This window comes from Doryrhamphus excisus, chromosome 10 (assembly GCF_030265055.1).
Source record: "Doryrhamphus excisus isolate RoL2022-K1 chromosome 10, RoL_Dexc_1.0, whole genome shotgun sequence".
Lineage (NCBI taxonomy): Eukaryota > Metazoa > Chordata > Actinopteri > Syngnathiformes > Syngnathidae > Doryrhamphus > Doryrhamphus excisus.
In genome coordinates this window covers 6,748,332-6,773,525 of record NC_080475.1, presented here as the reverse complement: position 1 = coordinate 6,773,525, position 25,194 = coordinate 6,748,332, and the positions used below count along the sequence as shown (strand labels likewise).

General features: G+C 47.2%; 3 protein-coding genes across 9 annotated transcripts; all 3 read right to left on the bottom strand.

Annotated features, from left to right (window-relative positions):
- Nucleotides 1–142: 142 nt before the first annotated feature.
- Nucleotides 143–9,274, bottom strand: setdb1b (SET domain bifurcated histone lysine methyltransferase 1b). Its single transcript, XM_058085734.1, has 25 exons — nucleotides 9,103–9,274; nucleotides 8,134–8,337; nucleotides 7,890–8,059; nucleotides 7,766–7,809; nucleotides 7,078–7,192; nucleotides 6,792–6,962; nucleotides 6,493–6,694; nucleotides 6,343–6,416; nucleotides 5,474–5,664; nucleotides 5,263–5,392; nucleotides 5,037–5,187; nucleotides 4,762–4,875; nucleotides 4,382–4,676; nucleotides 3,504–3,765; nucleotides 3,328–3,418; nucleotides 3,151–3,267; nucleotides 2,911–3,080; nucleotides 2,465–2,686; nucleotides 2,226–2,396; nucleotides 1,891–2,015; nucleotides 1,562–1,581; nucleotides 1,351–1,469; nucleotides 1,029–1,285; nucleotides 848–936; nucleotides 143–585 (listed from the first exon to the last, which is right to left on the bottom strand). The coding sequence occupies exons 1-25, from the start codon at nucleotides 9,117–9,119 to the stop codon at nucleotides 468–470; spliced, it is 3,639 nt and encodes a 1,212-aa protein (XP_057941717.1). The 5' UTR covers nucleotides 9,120–9,274; the 3' UTR covers nucleotides 143–467.
- Nucleotides 9,275–9,595: 321 nt separating this feature from the next.
- Nucleotides 9,596–11,432, bottom strand: LOC131137609 (cortexin domain containing 2-like). The gene has a single exon (XM_058085752.1). The coding sequence runs from the start codon at nucleotides 10,400–10,402 to the stop codon at nucleotides 10,217–10,219; it is 186 nt and encodes a 61-aa protein (XP_057941735.1). The 5' UTR covers nucleotides 10,403–11,432; the 3' UTR covers nucleotides 9,596–10,216.
- An 11-nt stretch (nucleotides 11,433–11,443) lies between these two features.
- Nucleotides 11,444–24,872, bottom strand: arnt (aryl hydrocarbon receptor nuclear translocator). 7 transcript variants are annotated; one of them, XM_058085735.1, is made up of 20 exons: nucleotides 24,531–24,872; nucleotides 24,028–24,118; nucleotides 23,673–23,711; nucleotides 23,019–23,069; nucleotides 20,595–20,808; nucleotides 20,261–20,474; nucleotides 20,082–20,184; nucleotides 19,936–20,001; nucleotides 19,768–19,853; nucleotides 19,606–19,682; nucleotides 18,005–18,139; nucleotides 17,851–17,925; nucleotides 16,946–17,097; nucleotides 16,528–16,653; nucleotides 16,142–16,226; nucleotides 15,716–15,903; nucleotides 15,335–15,518; nucleotides 15,069–15,249; nucleotides 14,868–14,998; nucleotides 11,444–13,820 (listed from the first exon to the last, which is right to left on the bottom strand). In XM_058085735.1, the coding sequence occupies exons 1-20, from the start codon at nucleotides 24,565–24,567 to the stop codon at nucleotides 13,731–13,733; spliced, it is 2,325 nt and encodes a 774-aa protein (XP_057941718.1). In that variant the 5' UTR covers nucleotides 24,568–24,872; the 3' UTR covers nucleotides 11,444–13,730. The 7 variants fall into 7 exon arrangements, with proteins under 7 accessions (XP_057941718.1, XP_057941720.1, XP_057941719.1 ...); XM_058085737.1 differs by having other exon boundaries at nucleotides 15,069–15,246; XM_058085736.1 differs by having other exon boundaries at nucleotides 16,528–16,650.
- Between the last annotated feature and the right edge of the window lie 322 nt (nucleotides 24,873–25,194).

The following is a 25,194-nucleotide window of genomic DNA, read 5'->3' as shown; positions in this document are numbered from 1 at the left end:
TGATGTAATTAGAGTAAATGTCAGGTTAACAAATACTTTCCATTCAGAGGTGAAACGCAAATATTTTTTGTAGTTTAATGAGGGGAAAAATGTATTTAAAAAAAAACGATGTTTCAGTATCCGGCTATCTGATTGGTCCATCCTACCAGGAGGACTGTAGTATGAAATGGCCATGGGGAGTTTAGGAGCAACATTAAAGGAATAACATTTCTAAAAATTGAAATAATAGAGGTAATGTCAGGTTTAGAAAACCAGAGATGTGCGGTGCTTCCTTTGAGAAAATTTACATTTTATTCAAATTCAAATAAACTTGCTGGAGGTCAAATGAAATATATGTATATAAAAATAACGCTGAAACATAAAATGCTAATCTAAAATAAAATTAAATAAAAAGAACAAAGTAAAAAAAAAATTACAGATGTTTTGTTTGTTTGTTTGTTTTTTTTTTAAAGGCGCGGAGGGCAAGCTCACAGAAGTCTTCCTCTACACTCTGTGGAGCCGCAGCAGCACAGCAGCACTTTGCCCTCCACGCTGCCCACCTCGTAGTTGTAGTCCCAGGTCAGCTCGGTTCCGGCCCGGATACGCCTGCAGCGATGAGGAGAACAATGAGGAACAAAATGTGGTGGTTAATTAAAATATCAAAGAATGAATTTATGTATTATTAGAAGCCCCATAAGACAAAGGATGGCTGATGGACTGACCTTCATACGCCACAGGAAATGCATTTTTGGATCATTTTGTTTATTTTTATGACACCTTTAATGCTTGGATATGTTTTTGGGTAGATTAAAAATTCCTTGGTGGAGGTAATAAGCCAATATCAAAGAGTGTTGAGTGACAAACTCACTTGCTGGCAAAGAAGGCCACCCAGGGGAACCTCAAGTCGTGCGTGTCCACGAAGACGTTCTGGACAAAGAGGTTGGGACTGCAGCTGTGCTGTAGGACCAAGGGGAAGGGAAAAGGGGGGGGGGGGGGGGGGGGCAGTGCCATCAAATTCTCATTAAGACAATCTCAATTAAGACGCTTACGTTGAGGTAGCGGCCAAGGTTTCCCTCCAGCTTGGCGTCAATGATGTAACACGATTCTTCGCCGTCAAAGAAGAGTCGGGTGTTTTTATGGCCGCTGTCCCCGCCCCCTCCCGTCTGCCCCGTCTGCCCGGTCTTGGCCCCCTGCCCTCCTTGCGACGCGCCGCCTCCCGGCGTGCCCGTCTTCACCATCATGCCGTGACCGGTCTTCAAAGCGATGCCTCGAGTGGACTTGACGGCGACCTGCTTCTTCACCACACCTGAGGAGAGAGGTCGGCGGCGTTAGGAGGACATCAGCCGGTATTGTATCCCGTCTCCTTCGTACCGACGGGGGGTTTCTCTTTCTCCTTGTTGTCGTCGGATCCCGAGCTGATGGTCTGGACGTCGTCGCTGTCGGAGAGAGTCGTCACGTCCTGCTTCTTCGCCGCCTCGGGCTTCACCAGGCTGCGAGCGACGGAACATCCAACAGAGAGCAACAAGACGTGAGGAGCCATGAGCAAGGCATTTTTTATTCTGGGAAGGTGTGGCTGACGCACCTCTTGCCGTCTCCAGACTCCTAAGATAGAAGCAGCGGACAATCAGTATTCTACACAGCAAAGCCGCCGCATACTGGAATAATAAAGTATACACTCTGCAGTCACTTCATTAGGTACACCGCATCATGAGACCGCCACTAGTGGGGGTGTGCTCTGCATCACATCCAATATTCCAATATTTATTATATTCCATATATTCCAATATATTATAATATATTCCAATATTTCTCCACGACCATGGTGACCTTTCATACAGTTCTACTGTTGTGGGTGTACCTAATGGAGCGTACAGTTCTTAGACCAGGACTCATGGCTCCCTCAGACCTCACCTTCTTCATTCCCTGGCTGGTGAGCCAGGAGGCCACTTTGCTTTTTACCGTCTCCTCCGGCACGGACAGCGACTTCTCGTCTCCTTTGGCCGACACGGGGGTCCCGTCTTTATCGTCCTGACTCCCTGAGGAGGACAACAAGACTCCGGTTTACGCTGTGCCACAAATGGACAACGTCAAACTAACAGTGGAGACTGCGGGCTGATCAGGTCCTAGAAATGGTACCAACTAGGACCTGATCTTGCCAACGGAATTGAGCCTAGTCATGGGCATGCAGTGGAAAAGAGGCCCTGATAGGACATTCATCATGTCTTCCTGGAAACGGCCGAGCTGACCTTCCTTGTTGCCTTTAGCTTGTCCACGCGTGGTGTAGCTCCTCCACACGGAGCTGCTGCTGTAGTAATTGTCCTTCACGAACGTGTCGTCCGAACTGTCGCTCTCGTCTTCACTTTTAGAGTCTTTGTCGTCCTCGCCGTTGCTGTCCTCGGACGACCCCGAACTGTCGTCTGTGGAAGCGAGGAGAGAGAGGCGGTTTAGAACTTTCTTCAAAAGAAGATCGTGACTGATGGCTCGCCTTTTTTGGCCTGTCGTCCAAAAGATCCAGCCAGCAAGGCCGAGGGTTGGATCTTTAACCTGGACATGTCCACGCCGCTGCCCTCGCTGTCCGAGCAGTGAGCCTCGCTCTCGTAGCCCTCCTTGAAGTTCTCCACGCTCTCGATGTGGTCCAGGTTGGCAAAGTACTCGTCGCCCATCTCTAAACCTTCTTTGTCGGCGAAGTCGTCTGTTAGGATTTTTCCTTGAAGAGGCGAGGGGGGTGGAAACGTGTGAGAGAACGGGTGAGTAGCTGGTCAACCAACCACACGTCACGCTTTGGGATGGTGGCTCCGGTCCAGCAGCGAGCGAGACGGCCACTAGTGAGCATACAGCGTATTTTTCCCGGCATCGCCACACATTCTAACTAGTTCCCAAAATTCGTAACCGCAACAAAGAAAGGCGTCGAGGCGAGACGGCGTTCCCTACCGGCGTAGATGCAGACAAAGGAGCCCTTGGCCACGTCGTCCAAGCAGCGGATGCCCCAGCCTTTGTTCTGGGTCTTGAAGAGCTGGAGCCGCACCTGCAGGCCGTGCTGCACCAGGCGGTTGGTGCACATCTGGCTGCAGCACTTGCACCGCTTGTTGCACTCGTAGATCCTGGGGAAAAGAAACGGCTTGTGTTTGAGTTCCCCACAAGCGTGTGTGGGTGTGAGGTCACACGTCTGACCCTGTGGGCAGGCACTCCTCCAAGCGCTTGTTCAGGTATCCGGCGTTGGGGTTAATCTGCGCCCCCGGGGTACAAGCGGTCGCCTGAAGGGTCAGCTGGTGGCACGAGCACTTGGATCTGCGAAGAAGACACACGGTGAGGACGCTGGAGATCTTATGGATGTGTCGCTTGACTCACTTGTCCTGACAGCCATCGGTGCAATCACACCCGACCAGGAAGTCCGAACTCGTGTTGATGAACACGCCATCTTCAGGAATGCGTTCTTTGCCTTGGAAGGTGGAGAAGAACATTGGCCTTTGTCATCCAAGGAAGCCGGCTAAACAAAGACATCTTCAACCATTTTGATTACTTACTGTAGGCAACGTTGGGAGGCGGCGTGGAATCAATCTCGTTGACGCAGGAAAGCGGGATGTCCTCGTTCCCGCCGGTGATGTCCGCAATATAGTAGAAGGGCCTGAGTGGCTGGAAGGGCCGGTCAACCAGCACGTAGGGGTCCAGGCAGAACATCTCCAGGAAGATGAAGTCACAGTGCGTCTCGAAGAGGTAGCGCTGGATCTCCGCCATGTTGCGGAGGCACAGCCCGCACGGGGCCTTGTAGATCACATGGAAGGTCATCTGTGGTCGGAGACTAGATGAGTCGGGGACACACCTCTTAACTAATCCCAACCAAAAGACGACCCCCTTCAGTGGCGGCCATTCCTGCTTCCTTGTCCCTTAACATGATGCCTGCCAAGCGCTTAGCAAATGGCGACAAATTTGTCCTAAATTTATCCAAAAAGTGTTAAAGGGGACCCATCATGCTCATTTTCCGTCCATTGTATTGACTTGTGGACTCCTATAGAGCAGCTACACACCATGACCCGCGCAGAAAGCTTTCTAGATCTTCCAGAATCTGTACCTATTCCAGCTGGATTTCCAAAACAGTCTGCTTTCATTTATTCCACCCACGGCCCGCCTCCTAGCACGCCCACTCCTCTGTGATTGGTGCAAATCAGCTTCTACAGCCAATAGCTTGTACCCTGGCATGCCCGTATAAGGAGTGCAGCTCACTGTGATGTCACAGGGAGCCAGTGTTAGAAAAAAACTCTGACAGCGACACACAAGCACCAGTTTTGATCAGCGAAAGGGGAGCAACTACACGCGGCATCACATTTCGGAAGAAACTTGCCCAACATGGTTGCCAAATAGGTGAAATAAGCGCCCCTCAGTCCTGCATCGGGACTTAACTTACTTTACGGTTGACTTTGCGTCGCCCCGTCATCCGTCTGAAGTCGTACAGCAGCGGCGTGAGGAGGGGGTTCTTCCCGCGGTGCATATCTGCTTTCAGCGGCCGCACGCGGCCCAGACAGGCCGGCTGGCAGGCGTGGGTGGTGTAGAAGATGCGCTCGGCGGGGGCGCGGTAGGACGGCTGGTGCGGGACGGCGGCCACCGGATGGGACGCCACGGGCGAGGTGACGGGAGGCGTCACCTGCCTCTGGTACGGCTGCTGGGGCTGCGAGGCGCTGCCGACGGCGGGAGTCACCGTTCTTCCGCAGCCCCGAGACAGGAAAGACGTTACGGTGAGAAGCTGTTGGTGAGGACGTCAACGCTCGGTGCGCTCGGTGCGCTCACCTCGGCAGGTTGCTGGGACTGGAGGACAGGGACTGCGTGACTCTGGAGGCGTTGGTGCCGCCCACCCCAGGGATGAATGGGGAAGTGCTCTTCTTGGCCATCTGATGTTTGGTGCTTCAAGGGAAGAGGAGAAAAGCCAGGAATTAATCATAAATTATTACATTATTATTGTTTATTATTAAACAATAATACAGTTTATTATTATTACATTGATGACACATATAGCCCACCAGAGCAGAGGCCAATTACATAATTAAGTGGGGGACATCACTTACTCAACACGTGGAGGCTGAGTGGTTTGTTGGGCCGGTGGCTGTTGAATTTGAGTTGCCGGCACAGTTTGGGCGGGTGGGGACTTGACAGGAGAAGCTCCAAGGTGACCATCACTGGTGTACTGGACTACGGGACCTTTGCTTCTCAGCGCACCTGAAGACCAAGCAGTAACACGTAACAGGGGTCATGTCACGTCGGTCCCAGTGGGGGCATACACGGGGATGTTACCCATATTTGGGCGTGTCCTCTGCTGCCCGGCCAACTTCTTCCCCTGGGTGTTGGCGGTGGTCATCTTCAGGTTGAACATGGGCTCCAACCTGGTGGAGCCCCTGTAGATCCACTCCGTTCTCTTATCATCCTGATGATCCAAGCGAGTCCCGACACCGTCAGTGCGTGTTTTTCAATCTGCCCAAACTAGGGCGGGGTCACCGCAACGTACCAGAAACAGGATCTTGACCAAACTGCCGTCCACTTCCTCGACTTTGCTCTTCCACCAGGTTCCATCCCACTCGGTTTTGATGATCTGGCCCACCTTTAGAAGCACCATGGGCCTGCTGGGATAGGCGGTGATGTACTCCTCGATGAAATCTCGGCAGGACGCGTCCTCGATGTCTTCCCAGGTACGCTTCACTGACAAAGCAATCATATCCGGTCAAACCAAACGCACCCAGACATGCTAAGCAAAGGCACTGAATACTAGCATTTTAACGCTACTGTAGCGCCCCCATCAAAGGACAAGTGCATTTTCACGATGTAGCTTAGCATTTGGCTAGCGGCCTGATGGATAGCGAGTGAGTCATCGCTAACTAGCTGGTAGCTAGCATCAGGCATCAGTAATGTTAGATTAGCATCCCACCGCTTGGAGACAGAGTGAAAAGACGTTCTCCTCCCATTCAGTGTGGAAGTGGTATGTTTTTTCTCACTCTGTTTCAAACCCTTTAAGTTTAGAATGCAGTCACTCAATTGGAGGCTAACTGGTTAAAGGTTTTCTATGCTTAAAACTACAAAAATATTTCATTTTATTAACATTGAATGCTACTTATCGTGGTCGGGTATGGCAGCAATGAACAGTGATAAACGAGTACATGCAAATCTATTTTATACCAATTTAGACGTGTGGACACAAACTCAACATCATTTCCTTTAAGGACATTAAAATGACAAGATGCTATTATGCCATAAAAATAGCAAAAAATGAATGTTTGATGTTAAATCAGGCAGAAAGTCACCAAACCAGGCCTTTATCCAAAATGCAAACGGGTTAATATTACGTTGTGGGAATTTAGCCAACAAACCAACACTACTCACGTGGTCGGCACACAGGGTAGAGGTCTGGTAGATTGACATAGGAGGCGTAGCCATCGTCAAAGAAGATCAAGAACCTGCGAGACAAAGCAAGATCAAACCTTCTCTCTCTCTCTCTTCCGTCGCACTGCTTGGCCGACCTCGTCCACCCACCTCATTTGGTTCTTGGTGGTGGGCATCTCTGCCACGATGCCGGCGTAGAGCCACACCTGTTGGCTGTCCTTGTACTTGGCCACCACCCGGGCACCCACAAACAGGCTCTCCAGGGTGGGGTTATAGTCGAAAGCCACGTGGTTCCCCGAGAGCAGACTCTTGCCTTTGTCGAACTTGACTTTGTATTTGAATGTGCTGTTCCCTGGAGAAGGACAGCGACACCAACGTGAAGATAAAACCATGAGGCGTGTCTTTAAAGACACAAGATGGCCGGTACAGTCCATGTGGGAGTAGCGCACCGACGGGGTTGATGGCCACCAGGGTGCCTCTGTGCCAGGTCTTCATCCGTTTCTTCCCCAGGATGATCATCCCCACTCGGAGCTCATCTTCCCTCTTCTTGGGGCTGGCTTGGGCCATGGGCTGAGGGGGGACCTGCGATATGATCACTGCTGGCGTGGCAGGATGGATGCCTTGGGGAGGGAAGGATCACACGCGTTAGGATTGGAATACGCCCGCAAACCATGTATGTGTGTGTGTGTGTATGTGTATGTATGTGTGTGTGTGTGTGTGTGTGTGTGTGCACACCTGACTGGGCTGGAGATCTGGACATGGAAGCCCCCGCAGAAGGCCTGGTGACGATCTGGACCAGTTTGCTGACCTGCTCTGTGGTTTTCTGGAGTGCCGAAGAGGTCTCTTTCATCTAGCACAAACAAATCATCATCATCCTCCTCCTCATCCCACATGTGATGGGAATAAAGTCAAAATTCAGAGAAAAAAATTTTACAAGACGAAATGTTTAAAAAAAAAAACACACCACTAGGTATAATTGTTATGAGAATAAAGTCCAAATATTAAGAGGAAAAAGTCATATTCCAATAAGAAAAAAAGTCACAATTATATGGTGGAAAATAATGTCATTTTAGTAGCATAAAGAAACAAAACAATACATTGTTTTTAAAAAGTCATATTATTATAAGAAAGCAAGTTGTGATTTTTTTGTCAAATTAGGTTGGAGAAAGTTAGAATATTATAGGAATAAAGTCAAAATATTACCAAAAAAACCCTGACAAAGATGATTTGAGAAGAAAGTTGAAAAATTTGGAAAAAACGTGAAAAAAGGAGCAAAGAGTGAAGTTGATACAAATATGCATTTTCATCTCTTATCTATCACAAATAGATTTTCTTGAATTATTAGTGTTGCTTGACAAAATATCCAAGTTCGGGGGTCTTTTTCCCGCTGAGGAAATCCCTGCAGTGTTGTCATCTTCCTTACCACTGAATCTTTGGCGGGAGTGACAGGCGTCTGTGGTGGGACCACTGAAATGTCAGCAAGAAGACAAACGTGAAGTTATTCGTCTTGCCAAATAGGAAGGGTCATGCAAGGTGTTGGGACGTACAGCAGCCAACGGCTATGACGTCATCGTCGTCGTCGTCGTCCTCTATCTCGATGACCTCGGAGGGCAAGACGTACCCGTAGCCGTCTTCGTCCTCCGAGCTGCTCTCTTTGTACACCAGGCCGTTCTGCAGGTAGGTGGCCCTCACCAGCATCTCGCACTCCGTGACCGACCTGACGCAGAGGAGACGGCCAAGAAGTGAAATGTCGAGCGAGCCGGCGTCCATGTTTGTGTTTGTGTCACTCACTGCCTGGCGTCCCTGAGGAGCTTCTCGGTCATGGCCTCCTCTTCCTCCTTCTTCTTCACCTGCTGCTCCAGCTCGTTCAGCTGGGCCTTTTTCTTCTGCACCTTCTCGCTCTTCTCCACCGCCTCCTCGATCCACTTCTTCAGCTCGTCCAGGGAAATGCCCAGCTCCTCCTCCAGACTGGCATCCCAGCCGTCTACCTCCATTCTGCCCAAAGACAGAAAAGATTGAAAACGGTAATAAAATGAATCAGTTTTCCAATGAATGAATCACGATTCATCACCATGTGCAATGAAATATGATCATTTTCTTCAGTATTTAATCCAGAGAGATAAATATGATGGAAAAATACATCATCTTGAGAATTAAAGCCATAAATTTTACAAAATAAAAATCTTACGACCCAAACGAACCGGACCAGCAGAGCAAACACCCCAGAGTTGCTTGAACCGGATCAACCCTTCAAGTATGAATGCACCACTTGAGTTGATTCATTCAACTGAATAAAAGAATACATGCACAATTTTCCTTTAGGAAACACCGGGTACTCTCTACAGTTGAGTAAATAATGTTAATAGGACAGAATGATGGTTGTCTATCCTTGTATCTTGTATTGATTGATTGATTGATTGATTGATTGATTGATTGATTGAATGGCGCACAATAACCAAAGGGTCCCTGCTGTGCTCCAAATCATTTTCTAACGTCACAACGAGGGCTCGACGGTCTCCCATACTTTCTACTCAAAATAACAGCATCCGACGTGAAAGGTTAGACGAACGAATGCTCCGGTTTCATTCAAAAGCGGGCATGCTAGCATGTTAGCCGAGCATCATCGCTGAGAATGCCTCCCGTGCTTCCACACCGGGGCAGCCGCTTCGAAAGCGGGTCAAGCTCTCCTTCTCCAACGCGCCACAAAGGAATCACCACAGTAAAGAAACGGTTTTCTTAAAAACAGCACAAAACACTCACCCTTCATCGGTGTCCATCTTCTGTTTATGCTGTTAGCTTGCTAAAGCTACCTAGCAGCCACTAAAAGCTAGCCAGCCAGATGCGAGAGCGCATGTTTTGTCACCGCGGATATTCGGAATGGGCGGTGTCGCTTCGCCTGTTTGGATGGGATAACTAGAAGAGCCACCCCCTCGGGGCAGCTCGGGCTATACAAACGTCCACATGTTTGAATCTGTTTTGATTAAATACACATATCCCCATCGTTGGCAGCATACTGAAAAAAAACATAAACATTCAAAATCACGAGATAGAAAGTCACAATTGTGAGAGTGTAAAGTCTTGATTATGGAATTAAAAATAAACGAAATTGTGAGCTAAAAAGGGATAATTAGGATAAAATGTCGAAATTACGATACAAATTGCGCGTGTGCAAAGTACCACGTGACGAAAGTGTAGCACATGCGCAGTTTATAACTCATCGTTCCGATTTCTCCCATACATTTGACTCCAACAATTCTGACTTTCCCATGTCATAATCCCGACTTTTTATTCGATTTATGACTTTGTTTTTATCTCAGAATTTTGAACTAAGCATGACTTTATCTCGTAATTTTGACTTATCTCACAATTTCAACATTTGATCTCATAAATATGGCTTACAATTGGGATAGCCAGCAAAAGTTTGTCTTTATTTGCGTACAATTTCTGCTCCTTTTTCCATTTCTGGTGTTTTTTTGGGTATTTTTTTAGTGGTGAGGGCCAAAATTAAAAAAAAAAGAACTTTGGACACCTCTGTTCTTTCAACATGAAGAACTTTCTGCATGCAGGATGTGAAAAGACTCCTGTAAAGGTTGCAGTATATTTATGGCAAAGTGATTTTAGCATTATAATTGCATTGCTAAGAAGGTATTTTCTTGACCATCCACTACATTGGTGTCCATCAGTACTGTTTCTTTTCTGCAGGACACTATATTAGGTTTATTAAGAATACTTACCTTCATGGTTGAACATGCAGCATGAGGCAAAATGTTTTTGTCGTCAACATGAGACGGGGAAAACTCAAAAACCTCAATCTTCTACTGTTGTTGTAAAGTAGACTAACAGCGTGCTTCCTAATCCTTTAGCCGGCGCCCTTTCACACCTCGGCTTGCTCATCCTGGTACGTGTGGACTGAGACGGCGCTGTAAGGGTCCAGAACCATCTGGGCACAGCGCACGATGGCCACCAGCAGAAAAAGGCAGAGGAGGAGGAGAAAGAAGAGGGCAAAGCCAAGATCCACGTCCAAATCCAGCTTGGTGGCGGGGAGCAGCGGCGGGTCCATGGAATATCTCAGACTCCACTCTTCTTCCGTCTTCCCCAGCACTGATAACAGCGTGGCGGACACGCCGTGCCCTATCTGACACCTGTGACCTCCATGAATTTTTCATCGGGGCTTCGGTCACCAAGATCTTTCTGGGACTTTTTAGGACACACGACCTACACAGAAGATGATGCAACTAGGTCAGTCCCAGGTGAGGAGGGCGTGGAATCCAAATGAAATGGGTCCAAATGCCAGAAGGGAAACACAAACCTCACTGCAAGTCCACTTAAGAGGCCAAAGGAAACGGTCATGTCCAAAAAAAAGGCCATGTGACACCTTTACCACCAGTCTGCAACAGGAAGTCATTCAGCGCATGAATAAATCAACTTTTGGTTAGTAGATTTGGGCCAAAGTTCTGGTAAAAGTGATCTTGTACCTGGACGCCGATGGCAGCTGGTCACACCCCCGGGTTGTGTAAGACAAGAGGCGAAAATCGATCCCACGGCGAAGCCACTCATCTCCTAAGTCTTACTCTAACAACATTTGATCAGCTACAACACACACACTCGCACACACACACACACACACACACACACACACACACACACACACACACACACACACACACGTCGTAAAGCAATGACGTCCAAACTTTTCCACCAAAGGCTGCATACTGAAAAATTGTCAAAAAAAAAAGTTGTTAACCAAATAAATTTTACCCATAATAGTAGCACCTCGGTTAACATCCACTCCAGTTAGCACGTTTTTGGTTAACAACCAAAATGTTAACATTTTAAGACGGTAGAGAGGCCCAGTTTTATTACTCTTTCATTTTTCATCTACGGTATTTCCCGGCCTTTCCAAGACCCTAGACCCGATCCAAAGCAAATACAAAATGGTGGTTTTGTCAATATATCAATTTAATACAAAAACAACCATTTTGTGTTCAACATTTCATAAACATTTACAGAATATTTATATTTATATATGCGTGTTTCTATGAGTGATGGATGTTCACATGGGAAAAAACCAAAGCAAACCAAAAGCCCCCCCCCCCCCCCCCGCAATAAGAAACAACCAAAGACAAACAAATCTCCTTCAAACAAAGACTTGACGTACGACTTACTAAGTGTGGTACATACACAAACAATACAAAGTTGTCTTTTTTGAAAAATGGCAAAATGATACTTTTTTTTTTTTTTTTTGAAGCAACATCAACGGAGCACAAAACACAAAAAAGTCTGAGCTGTGTTGGCAAAGATGTTCAAAGTCCAGTTCAAAAGGAACTTGATCATGGTTTAGATTTTTTTTTTCCCATTTGTATCCTAAATACCCTGATTAAACCATCTCCAAATCAAATCCCCATTCCACCAATCAACCAATCAGAGGTCGGAAAGGTCACAACATATCTCGCTTCCATCAAGAATGACTATCATGCCTTCCAAAAACAACGACAACAATGACAATAATAATAATAATAATAATAATTAGGGATGACATTCACAAGACAAAAAAAGAATGGCTTTAAAAAATACACAACTGCTGCTTGGTAACTTATTGCTCTGTGCAGTATTTTGGGGTTTTTCTTGAGTTTTTTTTTTAACAAAAGGAATACAAAGCGCTCATACGTAGTACAAAGTAATGCTTGGCAACGGAAGAAGCGATAACGATAGTTTGCTTTCAATACGTACGGTATGCAGCAGGGGTGTCACCAGACACGACCGCATCGGGTCTACGAGAACCGGACCGGATGACATTTGAACATTTTAAAAGTACAACGAAGAAAACACTGCAATTTGATTTTTTTTTTACTGCATTACATTCTTCTGCACTCTCTGTGTGTATGCTAGCGGCCCCGCCTCCACCCGCCAAGACTAAGAGACTGGCAAAAGGTCTCATTCCGTTCGTGCCGCTGTTCTACGGTGCTGAAACAGAACGTCTTTCTACACGTTTGAAGGCCAGAGATGAGGAGTATTAGGGCCGACTAATTAATTTACCAGAATAAAGCCGTACATTTAGCCATGCTAACCTGTTTGTGTTTTGCTGCCACGTTATCAATAAAAGCTGGCCTGAAGCTTTTCTCCCTAGGACACATAATAGTACCTAATAGTACTACTTCGTTCTCATAAATGGAACATTTTATTCTCCTCGTATTATTACTTTTTTCACATGAATTCACAACTTTTTTTCTTGTAGATTTTAGACTTTATTCTCCTAAATATACAACTTTATTCTCATACAGATACAACTTTTTTTTGTCATAAATTTAAGACTTTTTTCTTTTAAATGGACGACCTCAAATGTATTGACTTTTTTCCTCAAAATGTGTGACTTTATTGTAAATTTATGACCTTACTGGCATAAACTTTTCCTCCTAAGTATACAACTTTTTGCCTAATAAATGTACGACTTTGTCATAAATGTACTACTTTTCCTGGGAAGTATACGACATTTTGCCTCATAAAGTGTAGGACTTTTTTTAAATCATAAAGACTTCAGTCTCGTAAATATACGCCCTTTTTTTTTCCCCCCGTCATAAATGTACGACTTTATTCTTGAAGTCCCAGATTTTATTTCCCCGTAACGGCCCGACGACTCCGTGGTCCAAAAACAGACACGCATGCTGACGCCGATACATTGATGCTAAATTATCCAGTTCATGTTCATTGATTGGATAATTAATTAATTCTGATATCTAATATCTGAACCTGGTGAGATCCCGTGACACCCCTGCTATGCACACAAGCTGTAGTCAGGAAACAGGAAATAGCTCGGTGACCACTGGGAGCGTGCGTGTGTGAGAAATAAATGAATCCGAGTGATTGATAAGAAAGCAGAGCAAGAGTTAGTAGGTGAAGCCACCTCAGTACATAGAAAAGCGTACTGGTGAATGATGATCTGCATAACGAAGCAGCGCCGTCATGCACAGGAAGATAAAACCATCAGAATGCAAAAAGCACAAACCGTGTGGTCAATAAAAAAAAATAAAAACGCTGACATTTCCTGAGAGTTAAAAAAAAAAAGATGAAATTGCTTAGCCTGCATGCTAAAAGTTCAAAATGCCTGAGAAAAACCAGGAATACAAGAAAAAAAGGCCATTGTGTGTGTGTGTGCTTTTGTGGAGAACAATGGCTGGAATAAAGTTACTCTTCTTGTAATTAGCAGCCTCATCTCCTGCTTTACCTGCAGTGTACAATGGCTCCGTGCTGAGCAGTGCAAGGAAGGAAGGAAGGAAGGGAGGAAGGAAGGGAGGAAGCAGAGCACAGTAAAAGAAAAGAGCGCCAGGAGCAGGAGGAGCAGTAAAAAAGGTGAGGTGAGGCGAGCGGCGGGAAGGAGGGAGGACCTGCAGTCACTCGTTGAAGGCTAACGAAGGGTACATGGAAATCTCAAAGTCGTCGCTGTTGAAGTTGTTGGCGGGTTCCAGCATGGACAACACGTCCTGGAAGCACGCAGACACATATGGTTAATACGACACTTATAACCGCGGGTTCCGTATTACAAGGACATTTTAAAGCATGGAGAGGGCAATGCATGCACACGCAGCACAGTTCCAAATACTTCATGATGTAATATTTGGAAATAAATACTTCTTTTCATGTAAAACAAGCATTTTGTGTTTTTTCACATTAGTGTAGTTTGTAGTAGATATTTCAGCTGTCCCAAAAGCCAAAAAAATTGGTATGTAAGTGAAAGTACCTTTTCACAAAAAGCTCCTGTTTTAGTTGGGAGCTGAAATTTTGCGGAAACGTACCTATGTTCTACTGTTTGATCATTAGACGACAACTCTTTTAACTAATTAATTAATGAATATTTTGACTTATAATTGTATTTATGGGCGGCACGGTGGTCTAGGGGTTAGCGCGCAAACCTCACAGCTAGGAGACCAGGGTTCAATCCCACCCTCGGGCATCTCTGTGTGGAGTTTGCATGTTCTCCCCGTGCATGCGTGGGTTTTCTCCGGGTACTCCGGTTTCCTCCCACATTCCAAAAACATGCTACAAAAACATGCTAGGTTAATTGGCCACTCCAAATTGTCCATAGGTATGAATGTGAGTGTGAATGGTTGTTTGTCTATATGTGCCCTGTGATTGGCTGGCGACCTGTCCAGGGTGTACCCTGCCTCTCGCCCGAAGACAGCTGGGATAGGCTCCAGCACCCCCCGCGACCCTCGTGAGGAAAAGCGGTAGAAAATGAATGAATTGTATTTATTTTATATAGATTATTTTTCAAGTTTTGTGAAATGATATTTTTAAACTGTGCTGCGGACAACTAAAAAAACAGCTGTGGTCTGCACTTTGGACCCCCCCAAAAAAGCAGGGGGTTGGGGGGGGGGCATGTTTTTGACTTGATGGATTGTTTTGAGTATTAAGTTCTAATCGGCTGTTCCTTGGGACCTTCCATGAAGACGACAGAAAGCCCACTGGATGTTGTCTAAAGTGGGCGGAGCCAATGAGCAGTCAGCCCCGCCCCTTCCTGGCGTACTCACGGTGAACATGTCCTGCTGGTTGCCTTGCGCATGCGGGTGTTGGTCTGCGTTGCCCTGCGAGTGCTGCTGGCCCTGCCACTGGGGCCACGCTGCCTCCGTTGCCCGGGAGGGGAACTGCGATTGAGAACCATCTAGAGGGGGAAACCCGGTGGGGGGGTGAGGATCTTCTGGGAGATCGAGTCGACTACCAAGACAACCTACCGTAACCGCTGGCGTTGATGGTGGCACGTGCGTTTATCTGAGGGTAGTTTGCGCTGCCGGTCTGGCTCGGAGCGGCACCGGTGGGCATCTGGCCAAAAGAACTAGAAGAGCCGCCTCCAAAACCACCCATGGAGGCAAAAGGTGGAGACATGGTCTTTGCTGCTTGGGGAGCCACCTGCTGCTGATTGGAATAACAATATTCACGATAATACCATAGAGATGTACTTTAGAGTAGTCACTGTGGTGCTTTAGATGAAATCGGGTACCTGGTTACTGAACTGGCTTCCGGCACCTGTCCCCGGACCAGGCCATCCTCCGCCTCCATGGAGAGGGCTGCCGGTGTTCGAGGGGGTGACAGGCTGCGGGACGCCGTTCTGTCGTGACATCTGGGCCAACATCTGCCCTGCCGAGTGGGCCGGCTGTGTCATCTGCGGGGCCATACTGACCGGCCTGGGCAGCGGAAGGAATATTGTTATGTAAAATAACAAAAACAAAAGAACTATTATTTCATGTCTGAGGTCTCTAATAGTGTTACCAACCACATTTAAAGGTCGGAAAGTGGTTTTCCGCACTCTATTTGATTATAGATCAGGATTCCTACTTCCCGGATATTCACCTATCACTGTGACCGCAGGAAGCCGTCCTACCTGTATGCATCGCTGGAGCGACCAGCAGTGAAGTTGTTGACCGCAGGGTAGATTTGGGTGGCGGGTGTGGAGGTGGAGGGCATAGCCTTTGTCTGACTGGGGCCTTGGAAAAGGGAGGGGTAGAGATCCGGCTTGTCCAGGGTCTTGCTGTGGTCCGGCTCGGCTGGCGTCACCGGTTGCACTGGCACCTGAGGGTGACGGCATGGCATGCATTCACAGGACTGTGCAGAGCGACGTTTATGCAATACAATAATGTGTAGTTACCATGTTTTATTAACGTTAAGCAGTGACAGGGTTTCACAAGTTTCAGGGCTCACTGTGATGTCACATTGAGCCAGACTTATGTGGGCCGGACAAGCTGAGCGGGGCCAATCACAGCGGTGTGGGCGTGACCAGAGGCCCTCATTCAAACACCAATCGCCTTACCTGGGAGAGCGTGATGGGTCCTGCCTCGTACATGGCGTCCCTTGCTCCGCCCACTTCCAGCTCGGCCTGCTGCTGCTGCAACTGCCTGCGGAAAGCCGAGAGAAAGGTGACGAGGGCTGAGTGGAGGCGCCGTCAAAGCAGGCTCATTCCACCCGGTGAGTGACAAACGCCCAAAAAGGAGCCCGCCACCAGTCACCATGGCAACATTAAAAAAAAAAAAGAGGACAGGAAGCTAAGAGTTATTTCTAAAGACATGTACCGCTCTCATGCTAAGAACCCGCTGACAAACATGCAGAAAGAAGCCGTGAGACGTCAACCAGAACCATCCGTGGCCCCCCCCCATGAAGAAGCTGAACTACGACCGTCCCGTGCCAGCCTGCTCTCACCTGGTAGCTACCTGCCCTGGGCTAAGAACCACAGGCGAGCCATTTGAGCTTCTCTGACCCAGGGAGGGGGGCAGCAAACCGCTTGGGGAGGAGATGGGAGTGAGGGGGTCCTGACTGGCGTTTCTACTGCCCCCGGAGGTGGGATGAAGGGAGACAGGGATCAGTGTGAGGTCGGTGATATAGGGACCGGGGTTATGGCGAGGCATTCGGAATCCCTTAAAGCGTACAATGTGATATCTAGCAGGGGTGCGACGGCTCTGTAAAGTGTGGACCGAGGGCCATTTTCAGCCAGACAACATATTTTTTATTGGCCCTTGGCATAGTATAAAATAATATGAATGTTATAAATGAGATGTTCCAACCCCTAATATTTAGGTGACTTGGTCTTTAGACAAGCAACGTGAAAGGTGTCACTCACTTGACGTTCACGTTTGTGCAGATGATGTATTCAATCTCCTCGGAAAATGGATTCTGGAAAGTGAAGGAGCTGGTTCTCATCAAGATCCATTCTCTGGATTTGGAACGGAACCTGAACATCACCGATAGGACTTGACCCTTCAGCTTCATCACCTGAAAAATAAAAAGAACAATAAGCAACAATGGCGGTTAGATGAGGCCAGGAACCGCTGAGGCACGGCTGCAGACCACCACAATGTAATGCCAGATTGGACGTACTGAAGGAAGATCCCTGACCAGGGCGTGACCGTCTTTGCGATTCAAAAGGCGAAACGTGGAAATAAATTCCAGACTGCGGACATACTAGGCTAACAAGCTTTGCTGCACTGTGGCACGCGGCCATTCACGGAGCAGTCACGGAGTCTCTCGGCGGTCCGAGGAATGAGTAGCCAAGCTGTTATTTCCTCTTGGCTTGACTCCTCGTGTGGGAGTGGAGCCCTATTCCTGGGACTCACGGTCCTCCTCAAACACTGCAGGGGATTTTTGTTCTGATGTGACGGGGTCCACGTTTGTATCCTCCCCATTATCCATCCATGGATCTGACTTTGGGTGAGAGGCGGGGTCCACCCTGGACTGGTGGCCAGCCAATCCCAGGGCACATATAGACAAACAACCATTCACACTCACATTCATACCTATGGACAACTTGGAGTCACCAAATAACCTAGCGTGGATGTTTTTGGAATGTGGGAGGAAACCGGAGTACTCAAAGAAAATCCACGCACGCACTGGGAGAACAGGCAAATCCACACAGAGATGCCCAAGCGGAGAATCCAACCCAGGTCTTCCCATCTCCTAACTGTGGCCTACACGCCACACATCTGGTGGCCACCAGACGATGGGAAGATGCGACAAGCACTCCTTTACCTGTTGGAAGCTATCTCGGAGTAAGCCTTGGTCTTCAGGGTGGGCGAGTTCCAGGATATTCTTCCCCAAGAGCTCCTAAACCAACACAAGGTCGGTCAGCTCGTCACGGTGAACACAGACGTCCCTAATGAAGAAGCGTTGCAAGGCGCGGCACCTGAGGCTGGTAGCTGACGGCCGCCACACATCGGTGGTCGACAAAGGTGAAGATGCCCTGGCAGTTGTGGCGCGAGATGAACTCCACCGGAACGCTGATGCTGTTGACGTCCGTGTCGCCTGGACAGCAGGTCACCTGACGAAGGCGGGTGGAGGGATGTCGTGGTTTAAAAAGGCAACGATACAATACATGAGCAATGATCAGAGCAACATACACATGGGGGGTTTGTTTGCTTACACAGTACCTTCTCAAACAACACACTTCCGGCCATCAAAATAAAAGCGTGTTAACAAAATGGCGTGTGTGGGTTATCCTCGGGTAAAATGCATGTTGGAGACGGCCAACTGCCCATGGGTATGAATGAATGGTCTACATCAGGGGTGCTCACACTTTTTCAGCATGCGAGCTACTTTTAAAATGACCGAGTCAAGATGATCTACCCACTACAAAAATGCAAAACATCTATTTATTTTCAAATGTATTGAGGATTATTTGTACGTACAATGTATGTTGATGTACCTTACATAACCAAATGAGCCAATATTGCAAAACACACATAATTAACTATTAACATTTTTTGTAATTACCTGAGTTTACTTTGATGACTTGCACTGAATTGAACCAGCCAGGGATGCATAGTCCGGACAGTAGCTGCTGATAGCCAGCCTCAAGCACACTTCCAAATGTTTATCAGTCATGGATAATATCCGTATCATAATATCCGTATAATATTCCATATCCGTATGGAAGTGATATGTTTTTTGCCTTTTTACTTGGTCCAGTTTTTGCCTTTTTACTTGGTCCAGCTCCTTCACTCATTTTAGTGAGCATAAACTTTAGCGAGGGCTTGAAATCTGACGCAATTCGCCGACTAGCTTAGCACTTTGCATCGCTGTTTACGCATGAGCGGTGACCTAAAGGTCAAAATTCAGTTGTCATCTGACTGGTTGTCCTGTATGTCAATCAAGTAACGGGGATGGATGATAGGCTGACATCGTAAGTTCTGCTGCACTTAGAGACGTTGTTTGATTTGATTGGTCGCCCGAAGGGCAACATTCAGTTGTCATCTGAATGGCTGCCCTGTATGTCAATCAAGTGACGGCATTGATGCTAGGATGATATTTTTTTAATGTCACGCCGCGATCGACCAGTACCACCTCCGATCGACTTAATGAGCACCCCTGGTCTACATGTTGGCTGGCGTGCAACCAGTCCAGGGTGTGCACTGCCTCATGGTCAAGGTCAGCTGGGATAGGTTCCAGCATACCCCGCGTCCCAAGTGGGGACGAGCTTCACAGAAAATGGATGGATGGATACAAAAACGATGAGGCCGCAAAGAAAGGAAATGTAAACATCTTTTGAGAAAGTGTGCTCGTGTAAAAAGACCTGTCAATCATATTGATTACGTCAATCAACAGGTTCCGCTGCAGTTGCACTGGTGAGACATAACATATCAGAGCAGCCTAGAATGTTATCAGCGATTGATAACACACAAAGGGTTGCAAAACCGAGCAAACAGTCAGTAGCGCGGCCACGAAATCCGAAATTGAAACGTTGCAATTAGATGATGAGTTAGAATCGGTACAAAGGCGTGCGTCTACCTGCAGTCTGCCGATGGCGACGAGACAGTAGCGACTCCCCTGAGTGTTGTCTGGCTCGCTGTCTGATAAGGACACTCCTAAAAGAGAGAATGGCGACGGCGTGCAGTGGGTAAAAGGTCGTGGTCATGTGATTACGGAAAGGTCAGCTGCCGGGATGTTTACCGGCAGGCGGCCAGGACTTGATGTAGCCTGTACAGTGGACCACCACATACTGGGGGTCTCCTTCTTTTGCTGCGCCCAAGCCGTTCCTACGTCGAAGCAGAAAGATCAAACGGTGATCATACGCTAAATATCAGCGCTCCACATTCCTGACACTCGTGCCGTCGTCACCTGTTTCTATTCCTGAGGAAGTTTAGTCTGTTCATGGACAGCGGTTCCACGGGACACGAGCCACACCTGCAAACAGAACCGGACCATGAAGCAATGCTGCATTCGGGCGCGTCCGTCCCAATATGTACAATTGGAGCGTGTCACACCTCATTCTGCATATAAACGAGCGACGGGCTCCCATTGTCATCCTGGCGGAGGACTGCTGGCTTTCCTTCTTCACCGTTCCCGTCTTCAAGTCCAACGTCCTCCCTTTGTGCAAAGTCCAAGTGGATCAGTACCGGTGCTTGGGTCAGACAGCTGTGATGCTCCGCTGTGTGCACGTTACCCGTGGTGGTGTTCTCTGCAGTAGACAGCTGCTCCCTCAGCTTCTCCGTGTCGTCCGGGTGGAGTTGGTCGTAGAGCGACGAGCCCAGCCAGTCCGACTGGGACTGGTTCAGGACAGGCGTCAGCGAGTCCGAGACGTATACGACGCGGCCCGTCTCGCACGACACCACGAACAGGAAGCCGTCGGCTGCCTCCAGGATGAGGTGCTTCAGCTCCTGAGAGAAGACATCAAGTCCAGCCAAGGGGTGACAACAGACGGTCGGTCATACAGAAAGACAGCAGGAAGTGACGGTATCTATAAACAGAAAGCTGAAGAGAAGCGGAAATGTCCTGACCTGGTCGGTGAGAAAGGAAGGCTTGTAGGATCCGTCGGCGTTGGTGTTGCCGCTCCCTCGCAGAGACTTCATGTGCGACACGGCCATTCGCAGGATGGTCAGCTTGTCGGGCTTCCGTGCCAGGGCGCTGCACGTGGGCACCATGTCCGACAACTCTGTGATGTAGGCCGTCATCTTGTTCCGCCGCCGCCTCTCAATCTCGCTGTGGTTCTCCCTGGAGGGAGGAGATGAGGGAGGATCGCAGAGGTGGACAGGAGGAGGGAGAGCCAGGTGGGGCGGGTGGAGAAGGTGGAGTAGAGTTTAGAGTTCATGTTGCGATGTATAAGCATGTCACTTGGGGAGGGGGGGAGCGGTGAGGATGACACAGGGAAGGGCTATTCAACTCCGTTTCTCAGGACGGCACATTTTCAGAAAGCTAAGGACCGGGGGCAATGATAAAAACACTTTCAAAGATCTTCTATATGACAGGAGCGCTCGACTGCCAAAACAGCAAACATCTTGATCTTCATCTATGATGATGCTCTACTGGTTTAAGGACCTACTGCAAAATTGGCAGTCAAAGATCCTCTATATGACAGGAGTGTTACGTTGTTTACTGTAAAAACACGAGTCAAAGATCCTCTACATGACAGGAGTGTTACGTTGTTTACTGTAAAAACACGAGTCAAAGATCCTCTATGTGACAGGAGTGTTACGTTGTTTACTGTAAAAACACGAGTCAAAGATCCTCTATGTGACAGGAGTGTTACGTTGTTTACTGTAAAAACACGAGTCAAAGATCCTCTATGTGACAGGAGTGTTTCGTTGTTTACTGTGAAAACACAAGTCAAAGATCCTCTATGTGACAGGAGTGTTACGTTGTTGCCTGTAAAAACACGAGTCAAAGATCCTCTACGTGACAGGAGTGTTACGTTGTTTACTGTAAAAACACGAGTCAAAGATCCTCTATGTGACAGGAGTGTTACGTTGTTTACTGTAAAAACACGAGTCAAAGATCCTCTATGTGACAGGAGTGTTACGTTGTTTACTGTAAAAACACGAGTCAAAGATCCTCTATGTGACAGGAGTGTTACGTTGTTGCCTGTAAAAACACGAGTCAAAGATCCTCTATGTAACAGGAGTGTTTCGTTGTTTACTGTAAAAACACGAGTCAAAGATCCTCTATGTGACAAGAGTGTTACGTTGTTTACTGTAAAAACACGAGTCAAAGATCCTCTGTGTGACAGGAGTGTTACGTTGTTGCCTGTAAAAACACGAGTCAAAGATCCTCTATGTGACAGGAGTGTTACGTTGTTTACTGTAAAAACATGAGTCAAAGATCCTCTATGTGACAGGAGTGTTACGTTGTTTACTGTAAAAACATGAGTCAAAGATCCTCTATGTGACAGGAGTGTTACGTTGTTTACTGTAAAAACACGAGTCAAAGATCCTCTATGTGACAGGAGTGTTACGTTGTTGCCTGTAAAAACACGAGTCAAAGATCCTCTATGTGACAGGAGTGTTACGTTGTTGTCTGTAAAAACACGAGTCAAAGATCCTCTATGTGACAAGTGTTACGTTGTTTACTGTAAAAACACGAGTCAAAGATCCTCTATGTGACAGGAGTGTTACGTTGTTTACTGTAAAAACACAAGTCAAAGATCCTCTATGTGACAGGAGCAGGAGTAATTAAAATGCAGCCGCTATAAACATCTCTTCCGCCATTTTCCACGTCATCCAGGACACCCAAACAGGCAAAGATCCTCTATATGACACGAGTGCACTGCTGTTTTTATCGACATACTCAAAGAGACAGGGTGCTCTGTTGTGTTACGTAACAAAACATGCTCCATATGATGCAAATACTGTCATATTATGCTAGGCGGGATGTGGCCCGCAGGCCGTTGGTTGAATAGCCCTTCCATAAAACAACAATGACAAAACATGAAAATAAAAGAAATGTATAGACGTGATAAAGCAAGAGAGGCTGCTCTCTCATGGCCAAAGAGAGTAGAGAGATAGAGAGAGAGATTTCAGACAACCTGAGAAGGAGATATAAAGAAAGAGGACATTTGCTCAGGAGGGAAGGATTACATGGACTCACACACGACATAGTTGTTGGTCACCAAGAGTCAAGACAACAAAGAAGTGCGACATTTTGACATGAAAATACATCAGCTGTCAAACTGCTGCCGGGGGCCCCGACAAAAGGGGACAGGATAGGATAGACGCTGTGCATTCCATCTTAACACAAGCAGGAGGGGGCAGCCTTCCATGGCGGCACAGGCCGTACCTGGCTAGTTTTTCCTTATCTGCAAAACTCTCATCCTCGTCCAAAAACCTGGAAATGAAACCGAGCTGCTAAAATATAAAGCCGGGGACAAGAGTGGGGCGTCCGAACCAGACGGATCACTCGCACACTCAAGCCCAAAGTCATCATCCTACCTAGCGAAGCGCTCTTTGTCGTTGTTGGGCCCCCCCGAGTCATCGTCACACCTGAGAAAACACAATCAGCCATTAGCTTCACAATGTAAACACTCAATACGGTGGACCCCCTGCTATTCACAGTCGTCACGTTCCCTCGTTTATCACGGTTCCATTGCTTTCAGACCTCACCATGATAAATTAAATTCCGCAAAGTAGGATTCCTGATTTATAAATGGAATATTTTCCTAGAGCACAAAAAACCTGATTACGACCTATTAGAGTCCTTTGGACATGAAATAACATCCCTATGGTCACCTTTTTACTCCTATTAGCAAATGACAATAATAATAATAACAAATGAAACCATAATTAAGACATAACAGACTCACACCTTAGCATTGACAGCGTACTTCCTGCTGTGGCTATTGTCTCATCAATGCTACTGACACTGAGTGACCAGTGTGGAATACTACTTACTCGTTAAGTAGCAAGTTACACAACATCACATCTTGGCAAAGCATCTTCCTGCTGGAAAATGTTGAGTAAATTCACTCGCTAGACAGCGCCCTCTACTGGATTCATAGTTCAATCTGGGAATATGCGCGGGAATGGATGACAACGGCGAATAGGCGGGGATCTACCGTCAAGCACACAATGGTGCGACTTACATACCTGAACAACTTGCTGCCCTCGTCGTCGTCAAAATCAGGGCTGGAATAAAAAGAACAGATTCAACTCAGAGAGGAGGAAAAACAAAACATACCAACTTTTTCCACCAAGATCACGGGAGCCATGGGAAAATGTGTATGATTACAAAAAAAACAGTTAATAGGTATTTGTCTTTAAATATACGTTTGTTGTTATGTTACGGTGGCAAACCGCCACCACAAATAGATTGCCGTCCTGTGGGTCAGCAATCTAACATGCATGATATTCTCCGGGGTGGGGGCTGACTTAGACAGGCCCGGATTACAGTCCAAGTACAGCAGTTGCTAGATGCATACTTTGAATAATGCTGCACACTTACGCTCGTCTCTTGTTGCTCCCTTTTGGCACCACAGCCCCGCCGCTTGCTTGGGTGCCACTTGCCCCCATGCCCAGACCGGGGTCTGTTAAGTCTATTAATAACACACAATGTTGCAGAAATGACAGGTGAGATCCATGTTGTGCCTCCTCCACTCGCATACCAAGCAAAATCTGTGCCGAGAAATGCAATCATGACCTAGATAGCTATCTTGAATACGAGCATGCACGCATGCTATTTCAGTTTTTTAAACATATTCGTGGTTCATGCCAACAATTATAAATTGCACATATGAACACCAGCGGAGTATAAAGTATTAGCAAGCTATGACTTACGCAACCCCTATCCGTACTGTGGCATTAGCTTCGCTGCTAGGCTAAGCTAGCCGCTGCTGTCACGCTATCTTTAGTAAAGTGTCCGACAGAGCAAACGGTGCAAAAAGACGTGCCGTAACAACTAGCAAACATATCGTTATATGTTTAGGCGGGAGTTTTGTGCCACTTTACCTTGGTTTGAAGATGACATGTCCGTGTGGAATAACATAAACAAACTACTTCTGCGGGAGAAAACAAATGCACTCAAAACCCCGCTCCTCCCCCTTGCTAACTAGCTAGCTAGCTAGCTAAAAGCTAACTACAAGCGCCGCGGCGATGTCCTCGCTGCTATGGCTTTAATGTGACTTATAAGGGCTCCGAGCCATGCCTGGAGCCTTTTCAGCGGCCCCCGGGGGTTCGAAGGAACGAAAAAAAACAAACGCCGGAACTCCTGTCGACCCCCTTGGCTGAGTTCTCTCGGGTTTAAACACCCTGTCGGTTCAAGATGGCGTTCCAAGCTAGCAGCGAGATAGCGGAACACTCTTTTGTTTTCTGGTTTCCTATTGGACAGCACGGCGGGGAAGTACGAATGACGTCACAAATTGAGAAATCCTAGCTAAGCCCCGCCCCCACCAATACAAATTAAACAAAAACATAAGGCACGTAAATAAAACGAGTAAACTTGTTGATATTTAAAATATTTCAAATTTAGAGTAAAACTAAAGTTATAATCATGACTAAAGATACATTGAATTTATCAGAGCAAATGGTGATAATTTCATAATACGAGGAGTTATGATGCTAATTCTAAGCTAACTATTCCATTTTTCTGACCATCTAGCAGGAACAACAGGTT